Source organism: Pectinophora gossypiella, chromosome 10 (genome assembly GCF_024362695.1).
Source record: "Pectinophora gossypiella chromosome 10, ilPecGoss1.1, whole genome shotgun sequence".
In the NCBI taxonomy this organism is placed as follows: Eukaryota; Metazoa; Arthropoda; class Insecta; order Lepidoptera; family Gelechiidae; genus Pectinophora; species Pectinophora gossypiella.
The window spans coordinates 16,395,357-16,420,408 of record NC_065413.1 but is presented as its reverse complement, the minus strand read 5'-3'; the positions used below and the strand labels follow the sequence as shown (position 1 = coordinate 16,420,408).

The 25,052-nt window shown below is 36.9% G+C and overlaps 1 protein-coding gene across 2 annotated transcripts; it reads right to left on the bottom strand.

Annotated features, from left to right (window-relative positions):
• Positions 1–2,113: 2,113 nt before the first annotated feature.
• LOC126369960 (uncharacterized) lies at positions 2,114–16,466 on the bottom strand. Of its 2 annotated transcripts, none has more exons than XM_050014566.1 (12): positions 16,354–16,466; positions 16,024–16,184; positions 13,261–13,422; positions 12,347–12,509; positions 11,734–11,855; positions 10,398–10,630; positions 10,000–10,151; positions 6,471–6,609; positions 5,537–5,656; positions 4,925–5,091; positions 3,706–3,833; positions 2,114–3,079 (listed from the first exon to the last, which is right to left on the bottom strand). In XM_050014566.1, the coding sequence occupies exons 2-12, from the start codon at positions 16,145–16,147 to the stop codon at positions 3,024–3,026; spliced, it is 1,566 nt and encodes a 521-aa protein (XP_049870523.1). In that variant the 5' UTR covers positions 16,148–16,184; positions 16,354–16,466; the 3' UTR covers positions 2,114–3,023. The 2 variants fall into 2 exon arrangements, with proteins under 2 accessions (XP_049870523.1, XP_049870524.1); XM_050014567.1 differs by having other exon boundaries at positions 16,024–16,168.
• Between the last annotated feature and the right edge of the window lie 8,586 nt (positions 16,467–25,052).

Here is a 25,052-nt window from a genome sequence, read left to right as displayed (position 1 = left end):
ACCCAAAAAGAATAGTTAAGTAAGTACCGCGATGACCGAAGTGGCGGACAACATAGCGTCACAACATCACGCCTCTAACCCTGACGGGGTAGGCACAGAAACAACTAGTCACTAATAAAACATGTATAATGGTAGGTCAAACACTAAATTTAAATAGGAATTGGAAACAACCCAATTATTTATTAATTAGTTTAAATATTGGCTTGGCGCATGCGCATATTGACCTTTTAAGGCAAAAAGTGCTCTTGAAGAATATAATGTGATGTCATCCGAGATGACACGAAGTCAATTGACTGACTGTTTGAAGGCTAACTATGACTATGTATGTATACCTAATACAGTTTTTTATAGTGACAACATACCGAATACTGAGAGGGTTAATATCAGCTGCTGAATCATCCCCCTCAGTATTAGATACGGTGTCACTAACACCCGGTATAGGTATTTCCATTTACTAACTATTGATTATTGTGTATACATCATTGGATAAAAATATTGTTTTTGTATTTATTTTTAAGTGTAGGTACTAATTGCAATAATAAAAACAGGAGGTATTTATTATAATATTACACTTAAAATACTTGTGTGTGTGTATGTGAGTGTTTAATTAAATTAGTATAAATACTTGTGTGTCTATATGAGTATTTAATTGAATTATGACTTATTAATTTAGATATATTTACAGTTAATTCACATTCATTTCAAACAAATATAATATAATGTTTAATGACACTTTATTTATAATTTTACTTACAGCAACTTTATTATTACAACAAATATTAATATATTATTATAATAATATTTTCAATAAAACAGAAATTTAATTAGAAGTCAAGAAAATGAAAATAATTTTACATTCATCTTTTGAAAAAAGAATTATTTCATTAAATTATTTTTAGTCCTTACAAAATTATTTAAATATTATTTATTTGAATTTTGTGTTATGCCGGATTGTTGATTCGCATGTTTTAAAAATTTTGGCATAAGTAAATCGATTGATTTATAGAAATATACAGTGGTACCACTCAATGTTCTTTTGGCTGTTTACTGACATAGTTCAAGTGTAATGTCCTAACCGTATGTCTATTGTTAGACATTGTCCAAACATTCCATTGTCTATAAACAACGGCATTTAAATAAGATTCACGTAATTATGTACAAAATTATATGTATGTGTATGTAATTGCGTAGGAAAGGAAACAAACTCTCCCTCTGACATAGGGTATTTGACTGGATCAAAGATAAATTATACCTAAACTTAATCTGCAAATAGAAGCCAGTCTAAGATGATCTAAAATCAATCATATTTTAGTTTTCGACTTATTTTAGAATTTTATTTATGAATTAAGTAACAATGAGTACGACGAAGTTTGACCACTTTTATTAATGACGTCTTATCTTATCTTATCTAGTTTAAGTGTCCCACTGCTGGGCAAAGGCCTCCCTCCATTTCTTCCAGGACACTCTCTGAAGTGCTTCCTCCGGCCAGCCTTCCAGGAAAGCGTCCGAGTCGTTGCGCCATCTCCGCCTCGGTCTGCCACGCTTGCGTCTGTCTCTATTCGGAAACCATTTTGTGGTGATCTTAGCCCACAGGTCGTTAGGCATCCGACAGACGTGACCTGCCCCATCTCTTAAAAAGTATCTATTTGACTAGGTTGTAAAGTCGCCATCGTGTAGGTGTAACTGTACTTCGCTAGTCGTTACGACACAATTTGCACGGGTGATCGTCGCACGCACAAGCAGTGTGACGTAAACATCGGATCATCCATGACCGTGACATCGGCGCACGCGCGTATCAAAGCGCACGCGTCTGGTGGCATAAATTAGCTCTATACGGAATAAAAAACAACAAACAATGATTTCAACTCATTTTTTTAACATTAGAGCATATTATTTTATTGTACACATCACATCAAAAAAATTTATTATGTACCTATGATTTCAGTACACACCACCGAATGTTATTTTAAGTTATACCTGTCATTTTCTTATCCCCTAAAAACGAAAGGGACGAGTGATCGACATGCATAAAATTTATGGAACACCCGTCCATTTTAGGCAGAAATTTAAACAACCCTCGTAAAATTTTAAATTGGCCTATAACCCGACAGAATTAAGTTGATAGCACAAGGCTGACGAGTTGCATACCAGCGAGATGCCTCTTTTATTCGCCCGGATTATTCATTAATTAACTTATTTATTTTAAAATTGACAGTTGTCAATCATCCGTCCCTTTCCTTTTCGGCGGATAAGAAAATGTTAGGTATTTATAAGAATATTACGTCATAACTTAAGATAAAATTAGGAAGAATCATATGCCTAAATAAGGAAATAATAAAAAAAATACATAATATATAATATGTCGATTTGTAGTAAACAGTTATTTAGAAAAAAAACTATCTAAAAAACAATAAGATTTCAACTGTTTTCAAGCAGTACACGTGTTTATGAAACTTTTATGTGTTTTTACAATTAGTTATCATTGTATTTGTCATCATCAGCCGTACGACGCCCACTGCTGGGCATAGGCCTCCTCCAAGGATCTCCACGACGATCGGTCGTGCGCTGCCCGCATCCAGCGGCTTGTATTTATTCATTAGTATTTATTTCGTTACTGAAAAAAAAGATAAAGGAAACATACAAAAAAAAATTCCAATCTGTTTTCGAATCCATGTTTAGATCATAATGATTATCACATACTCAGCGGTGAAGGATAACATCGTGAGGAAACGCACAGACTCGAGAAATGCGTTTCGGAGGTATGTGACCTTATCTGTATAGGGCTGGTTTTCCCTTCGAGGGTTGGAAGGTCAGACAGGCAGTCGCTTCTGTAAAACCGGACCTGTGAAATCTTCAGGTTAAGTAAGCGGACCTTGTGGAAACGGGATAACGCTACGACGGGATATGCTCCATACTCCCTCCGGTTGATTGAGGGGAGGCCCTTGCTCAGCAGTGAGACGTATATATGCTATTTATGTTTATGATGTAATGTAATAAGTTTTAAATTATAAATAAATGTTTTATTAAATAGGTAACTCTTTTCCATCACTTGGTAAAAACGAAGCGGCTATGGCACCACCTGAAATGAGTAAAATAATAATTATTTCAAGCTCGTCTGTTGTTTAGAAAACAGGGATACGGTTACACAGACAGATTTGAATAAAAAGCCTTGTCAGTGGGGTTTTTTCAGTCTTCTGATTGTATTTTTATCTAACGAATAATAAGACTCATCACTGCCTGAGGATATTCCATAGAGGGTCGATATAAGGTGTCGATAAAGGTCAAAAGCAGTAGCAAGGAAGCCGCGACTTTATAAAATATTGATACTTCAGATATAGGTACATAAGTCAACTTCAAATACAAAAAAAGAATTATCAAAATCGGTTTAATCGACGAAGTTATCCGCGAACAAACAAAAAAATATACTGTCGAATTGAGAACCTTCTCCTTTTTTGAATAAAAACACATCACAAGTTTATAATATTTCGTAAGCATTTTCAGAAAAAAAAACTTACATGTCATTTTAGAGTGGGCATTATAATCTGTTCAATTCTTGTTAATGTTCCAAATTCAAATAAATGTAAAATTAAAGACGGACCACTATTTGGTACACAATTTCTAATTACATCAATAAAATCTACAAAATTTCTACATTTACGTGATTAAGAAAAATATAAAATTATTTGAATGAAACTGTCTACTTACTGATGACCAGCGCGGCTCCTCCATACAAAGTCTCAGTGCAGTGTCCAGTCATGGTGGTGCTGAGAATGTTGGTGCCGGTGAAAGCACTCAGACGAGCAACCATCATACCCAGGCACGCCACCATGCCTCTGTGACAGATACCAGGGTTTAAAGGACAATGCTCAAAATGGGTCGTGTACTAGGTTTAAGATAAATTATCAAATTCTGATTATTAAATAAAGACAGATCTAAAATTAATAAAAAAAAAACTTTTTTCTATTTAACTTATTTATGAATTTTAATCAAGAAAACTCTAATAATAAGTGCGACTTCTTGTCATATTTTTTGACGTGTGTTAGGTATAGCGTATATAAATTTCGAGTATATATTTTTTACATATTGTTACATAACTTCTAATCCCCCATGGATTCAGTTAGTGTCACTTTCACTGATTTAATAACTCATTGGCATCGTGATCCGCGAAAATTGATTTTGAGTTTTACATTTCCAACTAGTCAAATCAGTTACTTTCTACTAAACGTCAAAACACGATATTACTATGAAATTTGTGTGAAAAAGCAACCCGCGACGTCATAGAAAACTTGATAAAATCGGACTTATTATTATAATATTTTCATTGATTAAAATTCATAAATAAGTTAAATAATTCAAATTCAAAAATTCTAAAATATTTTTCAAAATTGGCTTACAAAGTTAGCGCTTTTTGAACGTCAAAAAATTAAATTACATAGTATGTAACCAGCTGTAAAACTACTACCACATCGGAATCTGTAACGCTGAGGGAAAGACGTGGCCAGAAAACCTCCCAGCAAAAACAGAAATCACATTATGATTGATTGATTAACATTACGTTTCCGTGTTCTTTCTGTGCATTGTCCTTTATAATAAACGCTATAATGCTGGAATCATGAAAAAACATTACGTAACATAACATCACGTCTGTATCCCCAACGGGGTAGGCAGAGGTGTATTGTATAGTTATACACCAACTCCTCGCCAGCTATGTGTAAGTCCCTAGTTTATGGAAAACTTTTGACATTAACCGGGTACGAATTCTGGAAACCACGTGATACCAATTATCCATGAACCAAACATTAATTTAAAAAAAGAACATGAATTTTGCGACGGAAAGTTGCACTCAGAATCATGAGCGAAATCATCCTCCTCAGTATTCGTTACGGTGTCAATTAAACCCTGTTTGTTTATGGTTTATGTTTACCTGTAGGAAGTAGGATACAGATCGACGAAGTATGAAGAAACTACCCCGAAGACCATGGCAGTGGTGAGGTAGACGTAGAAGAGTACCAGCCCCGAGATGGCGCCGCCGGTGTTGTCGATAGCGATCGCCGCTGCCGCCGCTATGACCAGGATCACGATGGTTAGCACCTGGATACCATACCATTCCATAAAAAAAAGATATTCCTATTCGTTGCGCAATAGGTTAGGTGATAAATAGGACTATAACCCCTATGATCTGTATGTATATACAAATATGTATAACATCAAGCTTACAAGAAGGCAACATTTAATTAATTCATCTAAAGGGTAATATCGCTATTTTACATTTAATGACATTGAGCACTTTTACAATATTGCTTTTTTATTGCGTTCTTACGTTGGTCCTGGTTACTACGTACTGATTGTAAGTATGTAGTATAAGTCATGTCAGGTGCTTATGGCAGCTCAGCTCAATCAACAGCCCTGACACCATGGTTAATGAGGTTGGTACTCCACCTCACAACCCACACGATAGAAGAAGATTACTTTATCTAAAATATAACATGCAACAATGTGGCCTCCTTTAGACCACCTGATCTAGAAACATAATTACTTTTCTTCTCCCAGCTACGAACGAGATGAGCACGTTCAGCACAAAGAAGGAAACGCCGTGTGCGCAGCCGGCCCAAATCGTGTTGTCTTCTATGGTGTTTGTGCATTCTGATGTTTCAACCTGCAAATAACATTCATAGTTTCAGAACACAGCATAACATCAGATACTATAATACTGCGCTTCCATTGACGCGGAGCTCTACGGAGATGTGCAGGAATCGACCAATCACCGTGAGGGAGAGAGTGACAGAGCGTCTTCGTTTTTCGCTTTCTCGAACGCTGTGATTGGTCAAATCCGCACATCTCCGCTCATTTCCACACAGCTCCGCGTCAATGGAAACGCAGCCTTACCCAATGGAGGTAGCGAGAGGTACATCCATCGCAAGATGAACTAAGTACCCACGCCTCACCAAGCTTTCTGTTAGACCAACGTGATAGGTGGTGGGCGGTACCGCTATTTACAATGGTGGAGACAACAGTGATAGATAAATTAATAACTCATTGGAGTAAGTCCGGTACCGGAGTCATTTTTTTTTATATTTTTTTCTATTGCAACTTGAACTGTTGGTCCGTGAAGCAGTTATTTAACAAAATCAACAATCAAACCTTGGTTTTCTTTCTTGGCTCTAGTGGCTTAAAAACTGACTATTAATTATTTCAATTTGTAAGATACAATATACCAACCTGACTTACAAAAATGCCCTAAACAACATTATTGCTAAAAGCAACCTGCCCTAGTGGCACGGCAAATGTGTCGCGCCCGGCGCGAATTATATCGAGGGTCTCAACCATTAGCTGTTCGTCGTTTATCAACATAGATAGCATTCGCTGCGTTTATTGGTCGGGTTATGGGCGTGCAGTTGTCATGCAGATATGCATAGCTGGATATAAAAACAAAAAAAAATGGAGGCGTTACTATAAATAATGAAACTGACCACAGTAACGTCACTGATAGTCTCATTGGTAGAGCCCTCAGCGAAGAGCGAGCAGAAGCCTGCGCCGGCGTCGCTGCTGGCGTACGACTGGAAGAACACGTTGAAGATCGTTGGCAGGATGATTGCGAAGCTGTTGTTACTGTAACGGTTTTGGGGTTTGTTACAAATTAATATAATAACGTAAGTATATGCATAGTGAATCAAGATTATTAATGAGTTAAGGTGATTCGTTTTCCATACAAAAGTTGATGCAGTGCTACAGGAAAACGGATAGAGGAATATTGTTATAAAACCGATAAATAGTAATATTTTGGTGTATTATTTTCGCAAACTAACAAAAATTTAGGGTCCGAATACGAGAAGTACCATATTTCAGACCCTCAATTTTGATCAATTCTACATTTGTAGTGGTGCAGATTACAGTGTATTTGCTGAGCGTGTAGTGGTGTCAATGTTAGTGTGTGTGCGTGATAGTTTTTTTTTCTCTAAAGGCTTTGACTACTTGACAAGTGTAATAGAATGTCAGTGACAATTTATAAAGAGATTTTGTATGAATAAATAAAAAACTAAAAATATTACAATCTGAGAAAAGGAATATTGGAAAAATATTTTTGTTTTAACGCATATTTTTTAAACATTTTTAAATAATGGGTAAGTACCGTGTTTTAAAAGAGGACATATATTATAATAAAAAATCAATACATAAAATGACATGGCTGTATGGGCATAGTTCCCTTTGCCTTACCCTTCGGGGAAAACCAAATCAAAAAGAAAGTTGTTGCATTTGCCGGCCTAAATAGTAGTCATTTATAATTAATTGTTTTTCCATCCAACATACAGATTTATTTATATTCTCTTTGACGCGGACTTTTTGGTGGGAACGGGAACGGGAAGGTTGCTTTCTTCATTGAATAATCTAAATAATAAATACGAAGTGGTGTTTTGTGGTAAATGATCACATTAAGTTAGTCGGAAAACATTCCCGATAGTATTATTAAATCGGAATATTCAATAAACAAAGTGTACCTATCTATTTTCGCTTTGCGCCAACAAGCCGCTTACTTCGTTTGGGGTTTGGAGTAAGAGTCTGTGTGGGGGCTTAGGTTTCATCATTTCATTAATCATCATCAAGAAAAAAAAACACAAGACATGGCTGTATGGGCATAGTTCCCTTTGCCTTGCCCTTTGGGAAAAAAAAAATAAGATAAATTTTGAAATTCTTATGTATAATAAACAAACATCACAGACATCATGACAGATCTAAAACTAACGAAAATCTTTTTTCTTTTTTCTATTTGACTTATTTATGAATTTTAATCAAGAAAACGTGGTAATAAGTTCGACAGCAACCAGTTCAGGTCCCCGAAACAGCCCATTTCAGGCCGCGTATATATGGAAATACTACTTCAACACGTCCCAGCCTCGTCATTTTTTAACGTCCTCGTTAAAAAAAACGTCCTAACCTGAACTAATTAACCTAACAATAAACACCACGCGTAAATATAAGTCCAGAAATGCGCTGCAAGTCGTCTGGACTGGGCGCGAAAACAACATAAAATTCGATTAGCTGCTAAGTGTCCCGCATGCTATCACCAGCTGTCACTGACATACGTATGAAGTCCTGCGGATTTTATTGGAACTAAATGACAAGTCATAATAATTATATGCGGATACTGCGACATCAGCGCCGTGCTTGCGGGACGTCCTGAAGCGCTATTACATCTTTCAAACGCGATGCGTCAAAGTTTGAACCGACGCAATTTAGGAAAAATCTACCTTATTATTACTGTACTGTGATCGTTATTTGTAAAATCATACAATAAAGTGCACAATTCTTTATACACAATATAATTATTATGACATATTGTGGACTTTCCGGTAGACCTACAAAAATGGAACAATTCAACCATACGTTGTTTTGTTATATCTCAATGGGCTCAGGCAGCGTTTTCGCCGAAAGCTCCAAGTCGGCTATATTTGTAACGATAATTATGTTTGATATTCATCATCATTTTTGAACCATTTTATACAAACAAAAAATACTTGTATAAATTATATACCCTAAAGCACGCCCATGAATCACTCTACTCATTGGTGAAAACCGTATGAAAATCCGTTCAGTAGTTTTTTAGTTAGCCGCATGTTCACCGATGCGATTAATGCCTGTTAGAATTTTACAAAATAAAAAATACGGAAATTACGGAAGGTACTTTAGTGCAAAGTACATTATTGTATAATTATAATATTACTGGTAAAATTCCGTAACAAATAAACGGGTTCGCCAAATTCAATTGTAAAAAAAAATACAAAAAGTAAAAACAATTAAAACATGCACTTGGGGTTTGAACCGTGAAACTTAAGAATGGCGGCGACTGCTTTACCAAATGCGCCATTTAGAAGTTAGAAGTAGACTTCAAATTATGCATCTCTTTTAATAGCTAACCTAGTTCGCATGTGTGTGTGACAGCTTCGTGTTTGTACACAAATTGAAATGACACCAACTTTTGATGCAATGTTTTAATATGATATCTGCAGTAAATACTTCAAAATTGTAGCTTAACTTAAAGATAATGTATGTAAGATTTCGCCACCTAACGTTTCACTGGGTCAGAACTCAACACTAAACGAATAAATGGAAAAAAATACGAAAAATGCAGAAGTAACGCCATCTGCTGACGCAGCGTTACCTAGCTGACTGACACGCATCACCTTAAATTTGGGACAGTAAGTGTGTATTATCAATTTTGAAATTAGTCTTCTTCTATCGTGTGGGTTGTGAGGTGGAGTACCAACCTCATCAACCCTGGTGTCAGGGTTACTATTGAGCCGCCAAAGGCCCCTGACATGGCTCATGTAACGACTACTTACTTACATCAGTAAGTAGTAACCGGGACCAACGGCTAAACGTGCCTTCCGAAGCACGGATCATCTTACATTTTGGACAATCAGGTAATGTCCTGTAATGTCCTAACCAAACTAGCGATCACAAAGTGATTTTTGTGATATGTCCCCACCGGGATTCGAACTCACGACCTCCGGATCGTGAGCCCAACACTCAACCACTGGAGCACGGATGCTGTTGAAACGAGTGATGATAATAACTACTTACCTATCTTACTTTTCGGTAAAACTCAAGACGCAAGGCGCTGGTTACTACGAGTGTAAAAATAGAAGCATTTTTCTACTTCGCTAGACACTGCCTTTTATTTGAAGAGAAAACCAGATATTATGATAACGTTACATCAAGTGACACATCAGCATTGTGGTCCTCAAGAGAGGAAGCTTGAAGAGGGGGAGATCTATGTCTAGAAGGAACGGAGGGACAAAATATGACGAGGCCAGGAGGAGTAAATGACGCGCATGAGAAAGCTGAGTCTAATGTCGATAATAATAATAAATAATAATAATGTTTTATTGGCAGCAAACAAAATAAATCAGCTAGAGGCTGATGCTTTCTTTTAAGCTTATAGGGCCTGTGTTAGAAGGTACAGATAATAATGATAATATGTAGTAAAAAAATTAAACTCACGCGATATAAACGACGAAGGTCAAGTAGTAGAGCAGCATGGTCCTCCCTAAGAGAGGGGGCTTGAAGAGGGGAGCGATTTGCGTCCAGAGGGAGCGGAGGGACACCTTGCCCACTTCCTCCGTGTTCTCGTCTTCTATGTACAACTGCTTCACCTGAATGACAATGCTGGGGTTATTCAAAGTTTTGTTGTTAACTCCTATCGTGTGGGTTGTGAGGTGGATTACTATACTATATTATATAAACCCCATCAACCCTGTAACCTTGGAATAAATAAAAATTGATTCTTATTTATATACAATGTAATACTTACATGACAAAATTTCAAAATACATATCGACCTTAACAGATGACGATAAATTGTGACAAGTAACAGAGAGTCTCTTAGCACAAGTACTTACAGGAAACTCCTCCTTCCCCCCGTTGACGATATAGATCTTCTTCAAGACTTCTATCGCCTCGTCACTCCTGCGCACGTTGGCGAGAAACTTGGGGCTCTCATGCAGGAAGTAGAGCATCAGAGCTGCCACCCCCAGAGGGAGCGCCATCACTAAGGTCAACAACCTCCACGGCCGCAGTGTGATAATAGAAAGAGAGTAGGAGAAGTTCAGCTTCATTATGAAGTAGCCCCAGACTGAAAATCATCGATATCAATAAGGGACTTTCCTTCCGACCTTTTAATTCTATACTTTTGCGATCAAAACTTCCACTTGATATTAACTCAGAATAATGAGCTGAATCAGCCCTCTCAGTATTCGTTACGATGTCACTTACACCCCTTACCAGTACATACAGGTAGCCATACAAGTAGGTCTGGGAGTTAGTGACATCGTAACGAATATTGAGGGGGATGATTCAGACCATGATTCTGAGTTGATATTAAGTGGACTTTCCTGTCGGAAATTTTATGACTTTTTAAATTATTTTCCGTTTCATACTTTTGCGACGGAAAATTCCACTTGATATCATCTCGGAATCATGGCCTTCATCCCCCTCAGTATTCGTTACGATGTCACTAACACCCATACCTACTTGTATGGCTACCTGTATGCACTGGTAAGGGGTGTAAGTGACATCGTAACGAATACTGAGAGGGCTGATTCAGCTCATTATTGGAATCATCCCTCAAAGTTTTCATTACGATGTCACTAACACCCTGTATTTATACAATATAGTTGTAAGTTTATGTTATGTGTTATGTTGAAAGAATATAAACATTTAGAAAATAACTATGGCATTTAATTAGCTATGACCTTGAATTCGTTCCCTCAAGCAGAACGACCTTTGCGCGACAGGTTTTCTTAGGTGCTTATTACATTTTCATCATCCGCCATGATGTAAGATCCGAAGAAAAATAAACTGATAAATACAGTTCAAACTACAAGTTAACAGAAGATACCTTCTTCTTCTATCGTGTGGGTTGTGACGTGAATTAGCAACCTCATCAACGGTGGTGCTGAGAGTTAGGTACTATTGAGCTGCCAATGGCCCCTGACATGGTTCATGTAAATATTCCTTTCTTAGAAGAATACCTTGGTGACCAATACATATTTTGTCTTAAACTATCTAAGACCAGCAATTGTTTTTTTACTCAGCCTTCTGGCTCAGCTTACCCAGCTTGTTCAGTGTTAGAAGCGCACAAGATGCGCTCTCATATGACTGACGTAACCGATCTTAGCAACGAACAAGAGACCATAATCTCTAAAGAAGAATAAAAAGGATAATGGAGTACCGTACTGTAGTATAGAGTGGGAGTGAGCATAAGCACGCTGGTGATAAGCAGCATGTAGCGGGCTCTGGTCTTCGCGTTACAGCATTCTCCCAGCAGCGCGTAGGTTGCTGACTCGCCAGCGCTTGACCTGTAAGGTTAGATAAGGAGATGTGATCAATAGGGACCAACGTCTCCAACCTCAATGAGATAAAGGTCACCAAGCTTACCACGCTTACCACATGCCAGGAAAGAGACCAATATTTCTATGGATAAATAATGCGATCTCCACTGCACTGTCTACACAGCCACTGTTACCGTCATCTGTCAAGATGTTGTGGCCAATGATGATGGTGATAGCACTGTCTGGAGAAACACATTATTCTGGACCAGATTGGGGGTGACTGTGCTAGAGGAAGACCACCGATAAGACGGATGGACCAGGTCAAGCAGGTAGCAGCGAGCCCTTTAGAAACCGAACCCAGTGGAGGAACATGACAAATCAGCAAGATCTTCAGCAGTGAAGGAAGGACAAGAAAGAAGATCAATATCGACTTCAATATCTAGGTAAGTATGCTATACAATTCTTTTTAGGATTTGATGCTCAAGCGCTGGTGGAAGGGGATTACAAGTGATACTTACAACGCGGCGCTGATGAACCGGCTAGCCGCGAGCACTTGCCAGTTGGGAGCCAAGCTGCTTACCACGGAGCTAATAAAGCTGCCACACATCGCCCACACCAGCACCAACTTGCGACCCTTAGTGTCTGACAGGTAGCCCCAGGGGTACGACATCACTATTATACCTGCAAAGGATAATCAGAAATATTAAAAAGAAGTGTGTCACCGTACCGAATACAGTCACTTTGAGGTCGAACCTAGCACAGGCCTAAACCAATGATTGTCAAATTTGTTTTCGAATTCATGTTTGGATCATAAATTATTATCACGTGCTCAGCGGTGAAGGAAAACATCGTGAGGAAACCCACATTCCCGAGAAATGCATTTTCGGAGGTATGTGATCTAACCTGTATTGGGGTGGCTTTCCCTTCGCGGGTTGGAAGGTCAGACAGGCAGTCGTATCTGTAAAAATTGGACCTGTCAAATCTTCAGGTTAGGTAAGCGGACCCTGTGAAAAACGGGATAATGATAGGGAGATGATGTTCCGAATACACTTACCGAAGGGAAAGAGTCTGCTCATAAGTCTAAGACAGCATCAAGTAGAATTGTCCGTCGCAAAATTCATGCTTTTTTGTCCTTACTTTTTTGATGGAAAATTCCACTTGATATTAACTCAGAATCATAAGCTGCAGCATTCCCATCCTTATCCATACGGCTACCTGTACGTACTTGTACAGGGTGTAAACCAGCATCGATGTACTATCAAACAGAATTTTCCACCGCAAATTAAAAAAAATATGAAAGTTATTAAAAAAAAACAAGAGCAACGTGAATTTTGCGATGGAATATTCCACTCAGACTGATGAGCTGAATCATCCCTCTCAGTATTCGGTACGTTGTCACTAACACCCTGTATAGATAAGCTATCAAACACACCAGCAAAAGGCATGGAAGACAGCACTCCGATCTCCCGGAGACTCATGCCAAGGTCGCAGGTGGCTGCGGTGACGATGATGCCGAGTCCGAAGATGTCGATGCCCATAGCCAGGATCACCATGAAACACGCTGCCAGGAGGGCCGTGTTGTATCTGCCGTGGCCTGAAAAGGTTTGAGACGACAAAGGTTTGGTTTGGTTTCCACCAAGTTCTGAGGAAAATCTGCAATGGCCCAGATTCTCCTAATTTTAATTTCAATTATACCTGACATTTTCTTATTCGCCGAAATGGACGGATGATTGACAATTGTTCATTTTAACCCGGACGAATAAAATAGGCATCTCGCTGATATGCAACCCGGTTGACGTGTGCTGTCAACCTAATTCTATCGGATTATTGGCCAATATAAAATGTTGGGAGGGTTTTTTTAATTTCTGCCTAAAATTGACGTGTGTTCCATAAATTTTATGCCTGTCGATTACCCGTCCTTTTCGACAGATAAGAAAATGACAGATATAACTTAAAATAAAATTAGATGTTGTGTGTAAAAATATAACCTTGAGCTGTCAATTTCATGCGCCATTAGAGCTAAAATGGCGCTATGGTCCTAGTTTGACATTTCATTACTTATATTTAGAGGAATATTAAAATTATTGTTAATGTTGTTTTGTGCAATTAAATGGTCCATTAGTATTAAAAGACGCCTTTAAAGTTTAAAGAGCGTTTCTGTAACTGACTGTTAGTCCCTAAAAAAAAAGAGATATACATCTGAACATGTCAGATAGAAGAGGTGAAGAGATTATCAGAAGTTAGACGCAGTTATCGCTACAAGAGACGCGTGACAATATACATAAGTACTGTGTTTTGTCTTCAATTTTATTTTATTTATCGCTAGAATGTTTATTTTACGACCTTATAGTGTAGATTAGCTCGCTTTTACAGTGCAATGAACTAGATACAAGATATGTTTGGTCTTCTTTTTTCAGTTTCTTTTTTGTTGTTTTTGTGTTGTAAACGATTGATGAATGTGGAGGAAGCAAGAGAAGTGTGTCAGGATCGAAACGAATGGAATTCGATAGTCTTTGGGAAATAGACACGCCTATTTTCCACTGGGGTAAGCGAATTCCCAGAGTAACAGAGTAGCTACAATTTCGCATGTAGTGAATGTCATCCGAGGTACCTTACTGTATTTTTCATTTGTCTCTGATCATACACACGTTAATCCGTTGGCTCCGGGCTACTAGCCCAAACGCCTCCACCAACCCGCACTGGAGCAGCGTGGTGGTATGCTCTACGGGGATTCTCTTAAAATGCATAAATTATTTTGTCATAATTTTAATTATCATAATCCTTTTCGCATAACGTTTTTAAGCATAATAGTACTTTCCCATTATAACATCTAAGAATACTGGTTTGTTAGGTATAACTTATTTTCGGACTAATATTTGTTGGTATAAATTTGAGTCGCATATAAATAGGTATCCATAATTCTTTTTTAGAATAATAGTGTTTTGTCATAATTTTTACAAGGCATAACAGTAGGTTAGGGTGCGGCGGGGGTGGCCCTTGGGCCACCCCTACGCCGCCAGTATGTTTATCTTACACACGAAAAGTATACTGAATGATCACCAACAACATGAAATAAAGTCAAAAAATATAAAAAGTCACAATCATGAACCAAATGCAACCAAGGAAAAAGTAAGTTTCGGAAATGTGCCAAAACTTTTCTTATTCAGAGTATAGTTTTTATGCTTATAATACTTAGGCTTATATGTCATTATTGTCATTAATTATTATGCTTATGGTAGTTATGAGTTTCAAAATTATGCTTAAAAAGTTATGACAAATTAATACTATGCGTAACTAATAATAGGACAAGTAACATTATGCCATGGTAAATTATTACATAAAAAATTATGCGTAAAAATAGAGAACCTGCTCTACGTGGTGGAGTATATCCATATACTCCATCCGGTTAATCGAAGGGAATCCCACCAGTCGAGGGTGCCCACCATTCGGACGTTTATAGGCTACTTACGTTATTTAAGACCAAACATAGACCATCCTTTAAATTCAATCAAAACATTATCCGTTATCGAAATCCGTCCATCAGTTTTTGCACGATAACATCAACGCAGATAAAGATAAAACATCTTTAAGGCAAACCGGATTAGTTTTTATAGTTTGGTGAATCTGTGTTCCGCTTATATTGCTATCTTACTTACAATATAACATCACGCCTATATCCTCATAGGGGTAAGCAGAGGTGTATAATATGTGCACCCACTGCTCGCAGGCTATGTCTAAGTCCCATAATTATGTAATACGGGGCGAGCCTATTGTCATTAACCGGGCACAAATCCTGAAAACGACGTGATATCAATTATCCAAATTCGAATTCAGTGGTTTAGAGTACCTATATAATTATTTTCAATAAATATTATTCGATTTTTTTTTGGGGTCCATACCCCCTCCGGTTGATTGAGGGGAGGCCTGTGCCCAGCAGTGGGACGTATATAGGCTGTTTATGTTTTAAAATTAGATAAGTAAGATAAGATAAGAAAAAATTTAAAAAAAAATCGGGATGCAGAGTGGAGAGGAGTAGGGGGGAGGGGTTTGGAAGGGGGAGTAGGTAGGTAAGGTTAGGTATTTTACCAAAAACTCTTGAAGTCTTCAACTATGTATTTAAATGCATTTCATAATTATGAATAAATACAGTAATAGTAAATTGCAGTGAGCAATTTTGTAATTTGCATAATCTTACCCGTAATGTTCAAGGCCTCTTCGTAGCTGTAGCAATTTGAACTTTCAGTCTTTGTCTTAGGGACGTCCATATCATTCATTTCTAATCCCTCTGTATTCACATAACTTTTATTCACAGATGCCATTTTAATTAAATGTTTATTTTACTATAAATTTATTTCACTATTTTTTTTTAAATTTAAATAATTTATTTCACTATCGAAAATGAACAAATAAATAAACACATTTATTTATTTATTTATTAAAAGTGGCAATACTTTTAAATTTCGAACTATAACTATTCTATAAACACTTTTATTATTTTATTAAATGTTTAAATAACGTTACAAACTTATTTATTCATTTGGATATTCATTTTTAGAAATCATTTTGTACTTTATTCATAAGATTTTGCAAGAAATTACGTAAATAACTGTATATCTGTCTGCTTAGCACGACAGCACGTGCTTGACTGGTTTTGCAAGATGTTTTGAGATGAAACTTGTTATCATACAGACTGATAGGAACATAAAAATATAAGCAATTAATTGCATTATGAATGTTCACTTAAAATATTATTAAGTATCCTTTTGTTATTATTATTATAATAATATACAGCGATAATTAAGTTATTATTTTTTAGTTTAATAATAGTTTGTGTTGTCATAAGTGTAGAATGAAGAATGTACTTTATTACTATTGTCATAAAATGCAACATTGTAGACGACGAATTGCTCGCGCGGGTTTCGAGTTGCGAGCTGAGATTTGGTAGGTATTTAAAACTAATCTTTATTTTTATAAGTAAGTTTACAATTTCCAGTGTTGGGGTTTCATTGAAGTAACCAAGGTACTTGTAGTAGATAGATTATTTATAAAGATAATTACTAATTACAATGTTCAGGCCTAAATGACATTATAACAGAGGGAAAGAAAACAAAAGAAAAGAATTTTCCGAACATTGAAATTAATAGCAATGGTGATAAGGTAAAGTTTTAAATGTTATCATTTATATTTGTATTACGTTCAATGTTCCTTAAGAACTCTGAACTTAATTGCCTTGTAAAAATAAAGTAACTAACATAAGCGGTAAAATATGTTGTATAATTAAGAATGGCTATGGAGGAGCGGATCCTGTTGTCACAGGTGTTTTTGCACTTACTAGCAGGCTCCAACCCTGATTATTGTTAATTAAGGTTATTGTAAACGAAATAAACTTTATTTTATTATTTTTTTTATTTTATTATTTTAAACTTTATTTATTTATTTTTTTTATCAGAAATTGCTCGCCTCGCCGCTGGTTTTGGTCTGCACTGACCCTAAGGCGGAGACTTCTGGCCTAAACGGATATTAAAAAAGGAACCCAACCTGTTATTGCAGTCAGCTACCCGATGACCCTCTTTGCGCCTGCGTGTAAAAAGTCCCGAGCATAATGTGTGACTATAGTATTCTTCACAACGACGGATTATTATGTAGAGATGGGTATGTGTGTGAAAAGTGTGTATGTGAGTAGTGAGATGAAAACTGACATAGATGGATGGAAACTTAGTGTTCCGAGCCCAGTAAATCTGAATCAGAATCATTTTATATAACGTAATTTAAATTCAAATTCAAAAATAGATTTATTCAATAGCTAACATAGTTACACTTTAAATCGTCAATCAACATTACAAACGTCTCATCAGCCTGAAACTACTGCAGTATACCGGATACTACCGGGGAAAAAAAGATGCAAGAAAAACCTCGGCACAGGGCCCTAGACGTTCTTTTAAAAAAAGAAACATAAAATATTATTATACAATTGAGTAATTTAACTGCCTAATATCAGTTCTCAGACAGTTAATCCCATGCATTCATATATTATCTTCTAAATAATCACTAAACCTAAATAACCTTTTTCGCAAAGTAAAACAGTTGAAATTCTGAATGTCAATTGGAATCTTATTGTAAAAACGTATACATTGCCCCTTAAAAGATTTAGTGATCCTATGTAATCGAATGACTTGTAAAGCAAGTTTATTTTTATTCCGGGTAATTATCATGGATAAACTTGTTCAAGGTACCATTGTACCATTTTTGAATTTACGTCATTTTGCAAGGTGTCGCACTAGAAGCCTGTGCCCAACAATGGAACTATAGGCTGTTTATAACATGCTCAGGTTCGAAGGGAATAAATAAAACTTGATTCTCATTTATGTACTTACAATATAATACATGTCAAAATTTCAAAATACATATCAACTTTAATAGGTAGATCTAGTCAAAAATACCGCTCCGAATCGTGCCCGGTGGGGAAGTCTTTTCGCTGGCGGCGTTTTCGCGGTGGATTGCCAGTGAAATGTGGTGCACTAGGTACGATTCGGCCCCAATGGCACAAAATTAAATTAGCTCCAAAACGTTTTTTCGATTCTGCTCCGCACCACCCAAATCCCCTGGTAGTTGCGGCTTCCGAATACATCCTGCTTAGGGACGGTACTGAAAAATATCGGGTTTTGAAGAACGTAATATACGAGCCCGACGACCCGATTACTCTACCCATAGAGGCAGCCAGTCAGCTCGCGACGCGACACCAAACACTTCAGAACCCCAATACCGACCTCGCCGGCGTTGTTGACGATTTCCCTAAATCAGCGCTTATCACTATCGACCCACTAGGGTCGATTAATTCTTTCAAATATTTTTCCTCTCAGACACCCTGAGCCGGGGTTCGCACTCAACTGGGCACCCTCAGGCCTGTTGTCTTAAACTTGTTACATCAAAAAGTAGTAACCGGGACCAACGGCTTAACGTGCCTTCCGAAGCACGGATCATCTTACTTTCGGACAGCCTGGTGATCAGCCAGTAATGTCCTAACCAAACTAGGGACCACAAAGTAATTTTTGTGATATGTCCACACCGGGAATCGGATCCGGGGCTGCCGGATCGTGAGCCTAGCGCTCAACCACTGGACCACGGAGGTCGTTTTTTAATTTTAATGTCTCCAGGATTTGTAATACGGCATTTTCTGGAGAAGAAATTGTGAAAGCAAAGTCTTTATTATTTGAATCTGTACCTACTTCAAAACGCAAGGTAATACGCAGAGGAGAAGGAAAGGAACAGCGTGCTATTGAGGATATCATCTGTTTACTCAAGAGTACTGATCCGGAACTGGTTCCCATCTTCGTGGCCCGGGAATTACACAAGCTCCCACCAGTCACTTTCGATCATGTCGATGTAACCCGGATTTTAAAGGATATCCTAATAATTAAGGAGGAACTTAAGGCTATCAGCGATAAGTATTTACCCATGGAACAATTACACACTATACAAAATAGGGTAAAACAAGAAGTGTTGATCGAGTTAAAACATACCCGCGATGCGACTTTTGTCACTGATCCCTATGTAAATAGAGTGAGAGGTGCATGTTTATTTGACAGCGGGCCTATTGGCTTATCATATGTGTCGTCATGTGACGTGGAATCAGCTGAGCGCCAACCACCGTTTGAACAGAAGTCAGTGACCATCGAGAAACAACAAGTGCACTCGCCGTCTCGTTCCTTCCAACGGACATCCGACATCTCGCCGTCACCTGAGCGACCGATGACGTTCTTACCTGCACAAAACAACGTCTTACTTTCACCGCAGGCGCATGTCGTATGCAAAAACAGTACAGAAAACCAACCGTCCGGCCTGCTATCACGTTCATGTAGTAATATTACGCAGCAAAAAACTTCCGATACGAATGCATTGCAATACGAGGCCCGCACGGAGGTACCGAACAGTATAACTCACCAAGATAATATTATAATGCTCAATGGGTCGTTTGCTGACAAGGTCAAGAATAAAAATGAATGGAAACCGGAGTATCCTAATGACAATTGGATAACAGTACAAAGAAAAAGGCATAGAAACAGGTTTATTGGAATTAAAGGAAAAGCAACGGCTGAGCCGGGCAATAATTTCAAGGCGGCTGATTTGAAAATCCCCTTGTTTATTAACTATGTTGATAAACAAACGACGGAGGATGACATAGTGAAATATGTACTGAGTAAAACAAGGGTGTCAGTTACCATCCAAAAAATTAATATGAAAATAGAAAAAGACTATAATGCTTACAAGATATTTGTACCCAAAAGTAAGTTATCTTTATTCTTAGAAAACGATTTATGGCCTGAGGGCATTTCTTTCCGAAAGTTCGTTACTTTTCGAAAAAAGTCTCACGGCACAGACTCTGGCTTAGCTAATACATAGATATAAATATATAATAATAGTATGGATAGAGAACGCAATAAAAATGTTACATTTATAACTTTCAACTGTAAATCGATTGTTACATCGGTTGAGTGTGTGAGATCGTTGTGTCAACGCGCCGATATTATAGCCCTACAAGAGCATTGGCTGATGTCACATGACATTCCGTTCCTGGGAAGCATAGATTCGGATTTTGCCTACACCGGAAAATCAGCCATGGATACTAGTGCAAAAATTCTTGAAGGCAGGCCCTACGGTGGTGTTGCAATTCTCTGGAGGAAGAGCGTTTATCAGTGTGTCACGGTAATTTCGTGTGATAGTGTGCGTTTGGCGGCTATTAAAGTGATAAGTGGAGAGCGCTCGTTTTTAGTTTTTTCCGTATATATGCCATATAACACGGAGCAAAACCTAGCTGAATTTATGGATTGCTTGTGCGAAATATATGCCATTATCGAGAGTAATAATGTTGAATCTGTTTTTATGCTCGGTGATTTTAATGCAAGCCCTACGAAGCTTTTTGGCCGTGAGTTATTTAAGTTTTGCGAGGAACAGCGATGGGTGTGCGCAGACTGTAATTTTCTCGGCCTGGACTCTGGTGCGTATACTTTTGTGAGTGATGTACATGGTACTGTCAGCTGGTTGGACCACTGCGTCGTTACTGAAGCGGCCTGGCCCTCAGTTGTTGATGTGAAAGTGCATTACGGTGTGTATTGGTCTGATCACCATCCATTAGAAATAACATGTAATATAGATATAGTGTTGCCAAAGACCACAGTTAATGTAAATAGTTTTAGCAAGGTGTTATGGGGCGAGAGAGATTCTTGTGAAATAGACTGTTAGTTATACTAGAATGTGTGCCAATAAACTTAAACACATTGATTTTCCATCAGAGTTGGGTCAATGTTGTGATTATATCGCACCCTTCGTGGAAAAACGCAGTAAGTTGATTTTATCAACTTTTCAGGAGCTAAAAAAAACTGTCCTACTAATTAGTTATAAGTCCTGGAAATAACCTTCAAAGAGAAAATAATAGCAAAATGTAGCCCGGATTGACCCACATTTATTAATTTTTAGTTAATTGTGTATATTTGAAAAAAAATTAAAAAAACACGATTGCGTAGATATTCCACGAAACTATAATCAAACGTTCCGTTGTAAGTACAGACACTGCTTTATTATTACGTAGTGCAAACAACATTGACAGTTGTAACTTTACCTACAACGTTGTTCACCTTCCGATTTCATCTTACTCGGATGTTGTAAGTATTAGTTACTTCGTTCTTACACGAAAAATTTTAACAAAATGTTTTGCGTAAGTTGAGAAACCTATTTGTTCCACGTGAAAGTAAATGATCTTTGATAGTGTAACTATACAAATTGCTTTTTTAATAAGGAAATATCTCAAAATAATTGTATGTATCTTTAAATACTTGTTTGTTTCAGGGGTTAGTCTAGAATGTAGAAGTATGTATGCTCATACATTATACAGGGTGGCCCAGAACTTCAAGTTCAAAATGAAAAATTAGATAGAGTGGCTCATTGGCTACTAGAAACACCCCCATGTATGTTCAGCCATTATTTATAGTTTAGGAGATATGATCTATTTTGTACCTTTTTCTAGATTTTCTAGCTTACTGCAGTAATCATCATTTTGTCGCTATCCCTTACTTAATAATTATTTTATTTTACTTCATAACTATGTCTAAAGATATATACCGCTAGGTAAAAAAATAAAAACAGTCAAATCAAAGATAAAAAAAAAGTTATTAGAAGTCAAAGTGAGAATTGGACCAAAATTGTCACAGTTGTTAAAACTTCGCCGAAGAATAATTAACACATGAGATTGGCATGGACGCTGAAAGTAGGTATCTGTGAAAAACTGCTCCATTTAATAGGCTTTTAGACACATCCAAAAAAAGTACCCTTAATAGAAGCAAAATACTAAGTAATTAGACCTCAAAGATTGCAAGATAGACAGATTTGAAGGAAAAATTACATTCTCATACAATGTAGGTAGCTGCTTCTTTCTAACGTTGTTAAAGGTGCTCAAAGACACATTTTCAATAAAAAAATCACGCTCATAATCGCTAACAGGGTAGACATAGCAACAGTCTGAAGACAACACTTGCAGTCACTTTTGGTATTCATATTGTAATGAAGTAAAAAGTTATCCCCAAACACTGTTACTACATACGTACTATGAGATACTAAAATAAAATCTGTCTGTCTTAAAATCTTTGAGGGCTAATTACTTAGTTTTATGCCCCTATTAAGGGTACTTACTTTACTTTTTTGGATGTGTCTAAAAGCCTATTAAATGGAACAGTTGTTTAAAACACTTTCAGGGTTCATGATAATCTCATGTGTTTATTATTCTTCGGCGAAGTTTTAACAACTGTAACAATTTTAGACGAATTCTCACTTTGAATTCCAACTTCCAATGACTTTTTATCTTTCATTCGACTGTTTTTATTTTTTCACCTAGCGATACACATCCTTAGGCATAGTTATGAAGCAAAATAATTAGAAATTCGAAAGAAAAAAATAGAATTATTAAGAAAGGGATAGCGACAAAATGATGATTTTGAATTTGAATTTGATGATTTTTGAAGTAAGATAGAAAATCAAGAAAAAGGTGTAAAATGGGTCATATCTCCTAAACCGTAAATATTCGCTGAACATACATGGGGGTGTTTCTGGTGGCTAATGAGCCCCTCTATCAAATTTTTCATTTTGAACGTGAACTTTTGGGCCTGTATATTGAAATAAATAAAATCAGTGTTAAATTAAGTGTTTATTCTAATTTGTGTTAAAAAATGAATATTTATTTACTAGCTGTGCCGAAAGCCGTTTGACCCGCATGGGTTTTTAGTTTTCAGGGAGTTATTTCTATTTGTAATTAAAATCCAACTTTTAATTTTAAAACGTTTATTAATTATTACATGCATAATCGCAAAATATACTTATACGGTATGGCACTTGCCTTTATTAGAAAAACCTTCATTTTTAGCTAGTCATTAAGAGTTTTCTTGAACATTTTGCTCCTTTCCGATCACCCCCTCTTTGCTTTTCGGTAGAACCTGCAAATGACAAAATAAAAAACTATTAAGTATGATAATAAATTACTAAAAAGAAAAATAACCATTAATACCTATTATAGTAAGCTTAGAGATGAGCCAATTTTCCAACGTATCCAAAAAGCGACAGTGTCAGTGATAAAAATGTACGTGATTGACATAAGGTTACATGTCAATCTCTCAAATCACTGTCACTGTCGTTTTACGTACTTAATCGTTTACAACTTGGCTAAAACCCCATAAAAGCCAGTTGGTTTGCATAAGAGATAACTCTAGAAAAAAACTATTAATGTAGTCAAAATCAAAAATATATCTGTGGTTGTTATGATAAGAGAAAAATAACAGAATAATTATACCACAAATACACAGGCACTGACTATTTCAGAGAAACTTTACCAAGCGCCGCTTCCAGGTTAGTAGGTAAATACCTATATCAATCTAGAATACAAATACTGAAAGGATATTTCGGCATACAAAACATGGAACGTTTTCAGCTGCTTATCATCCCGCCAAGTCGTAAATCAGAAATGGTACTAATATTAATTTTAATATTAGTACTATTTCTTAATTACCGACATACATAAGTACTCAAAGTGACACCCATATCGCAGCCGAGCGGCGAGATCACTAGGACATTGCAATCTGGTTACCGGATTGCCCAAAAGTAAGATGATCTGTGCGTCGGAGGGCACGTTAGGCAGTCGGTTGCGGCTTAAATAAGTATGCAGGTATGTCGTCATTACATGAGGCATGTCAAGGACCTATGGCGGCTCAGTAGTAACCCTGATACCAGGGTTGATGAGGTCAGTCAATTGTCTCAACCCACACGAGAGAAGGAGAAGTTTACTCGACTTTAGTAGGATACGGGTAGGTACATACGAACCTAGAAGAGAATGTGTCTCATGTTGACTACGACGAGAAAATATCCCATAGTTTCTTGAAATATTTTTGCATTTCTGGTCATTCTTCCACTGGGTTGTACTGGATTGGGTTGCAGTATTAGTGGAATCTGTTAATTGTAACAATGGTTAAATACATTGTTTGTAGGTAGGTAAATAATGGACGTTAAGAAATAAAAAGGACCCATTGCCAAATCACCCTAATAATTAGACACAAAACTAGATATTTTATCGTTATTTAGGTATTAAATAGAAGGTTAGTACCAATGCAATAATAATTAAATGCATATCAAACTCAGGCGAACAAATAACAACAAAATCAAGGGTGTTTTTGCAAAAGTTAACTTATATAACTAGGTAGATTATTCACAACCACGCCGAAATACTACAGTTGATCACGTAACAGATTTTTGTTAAAATATTTTTATTTTATTAATTTACCAGGTGCTGTGCCAGCTGATAGCGAATGTACAAAAACGGCAATTTAAATAGGTAGTTAGTTTATAGATTAAAAGCACCGAATAGGCACAAAGGCAAGCTTAGTTTAACTTTAATAATTAGTATGGAGCAGTGCAATCATCATCACGCATCCACCAAACCAACTTACGTCAAGTAGGTAGGTATCTGCTTCTGTGTAAACCTTACAAAACAAAATATTTATAATATTAATAGTCTAATGAATAGTAATATACTAAGTAGGTAAGGTAATAGGTACCTAAAATCTAGCTAGTCTATTTATAAGTAAATTACTCACCATCTTTGATTTTGTCCAAGTTGAGCATAGGTACGTATAATCCTTGGGTTTTTTTACTTCCACACAAAGATATGCACGCTTCGAGTAGCCACCA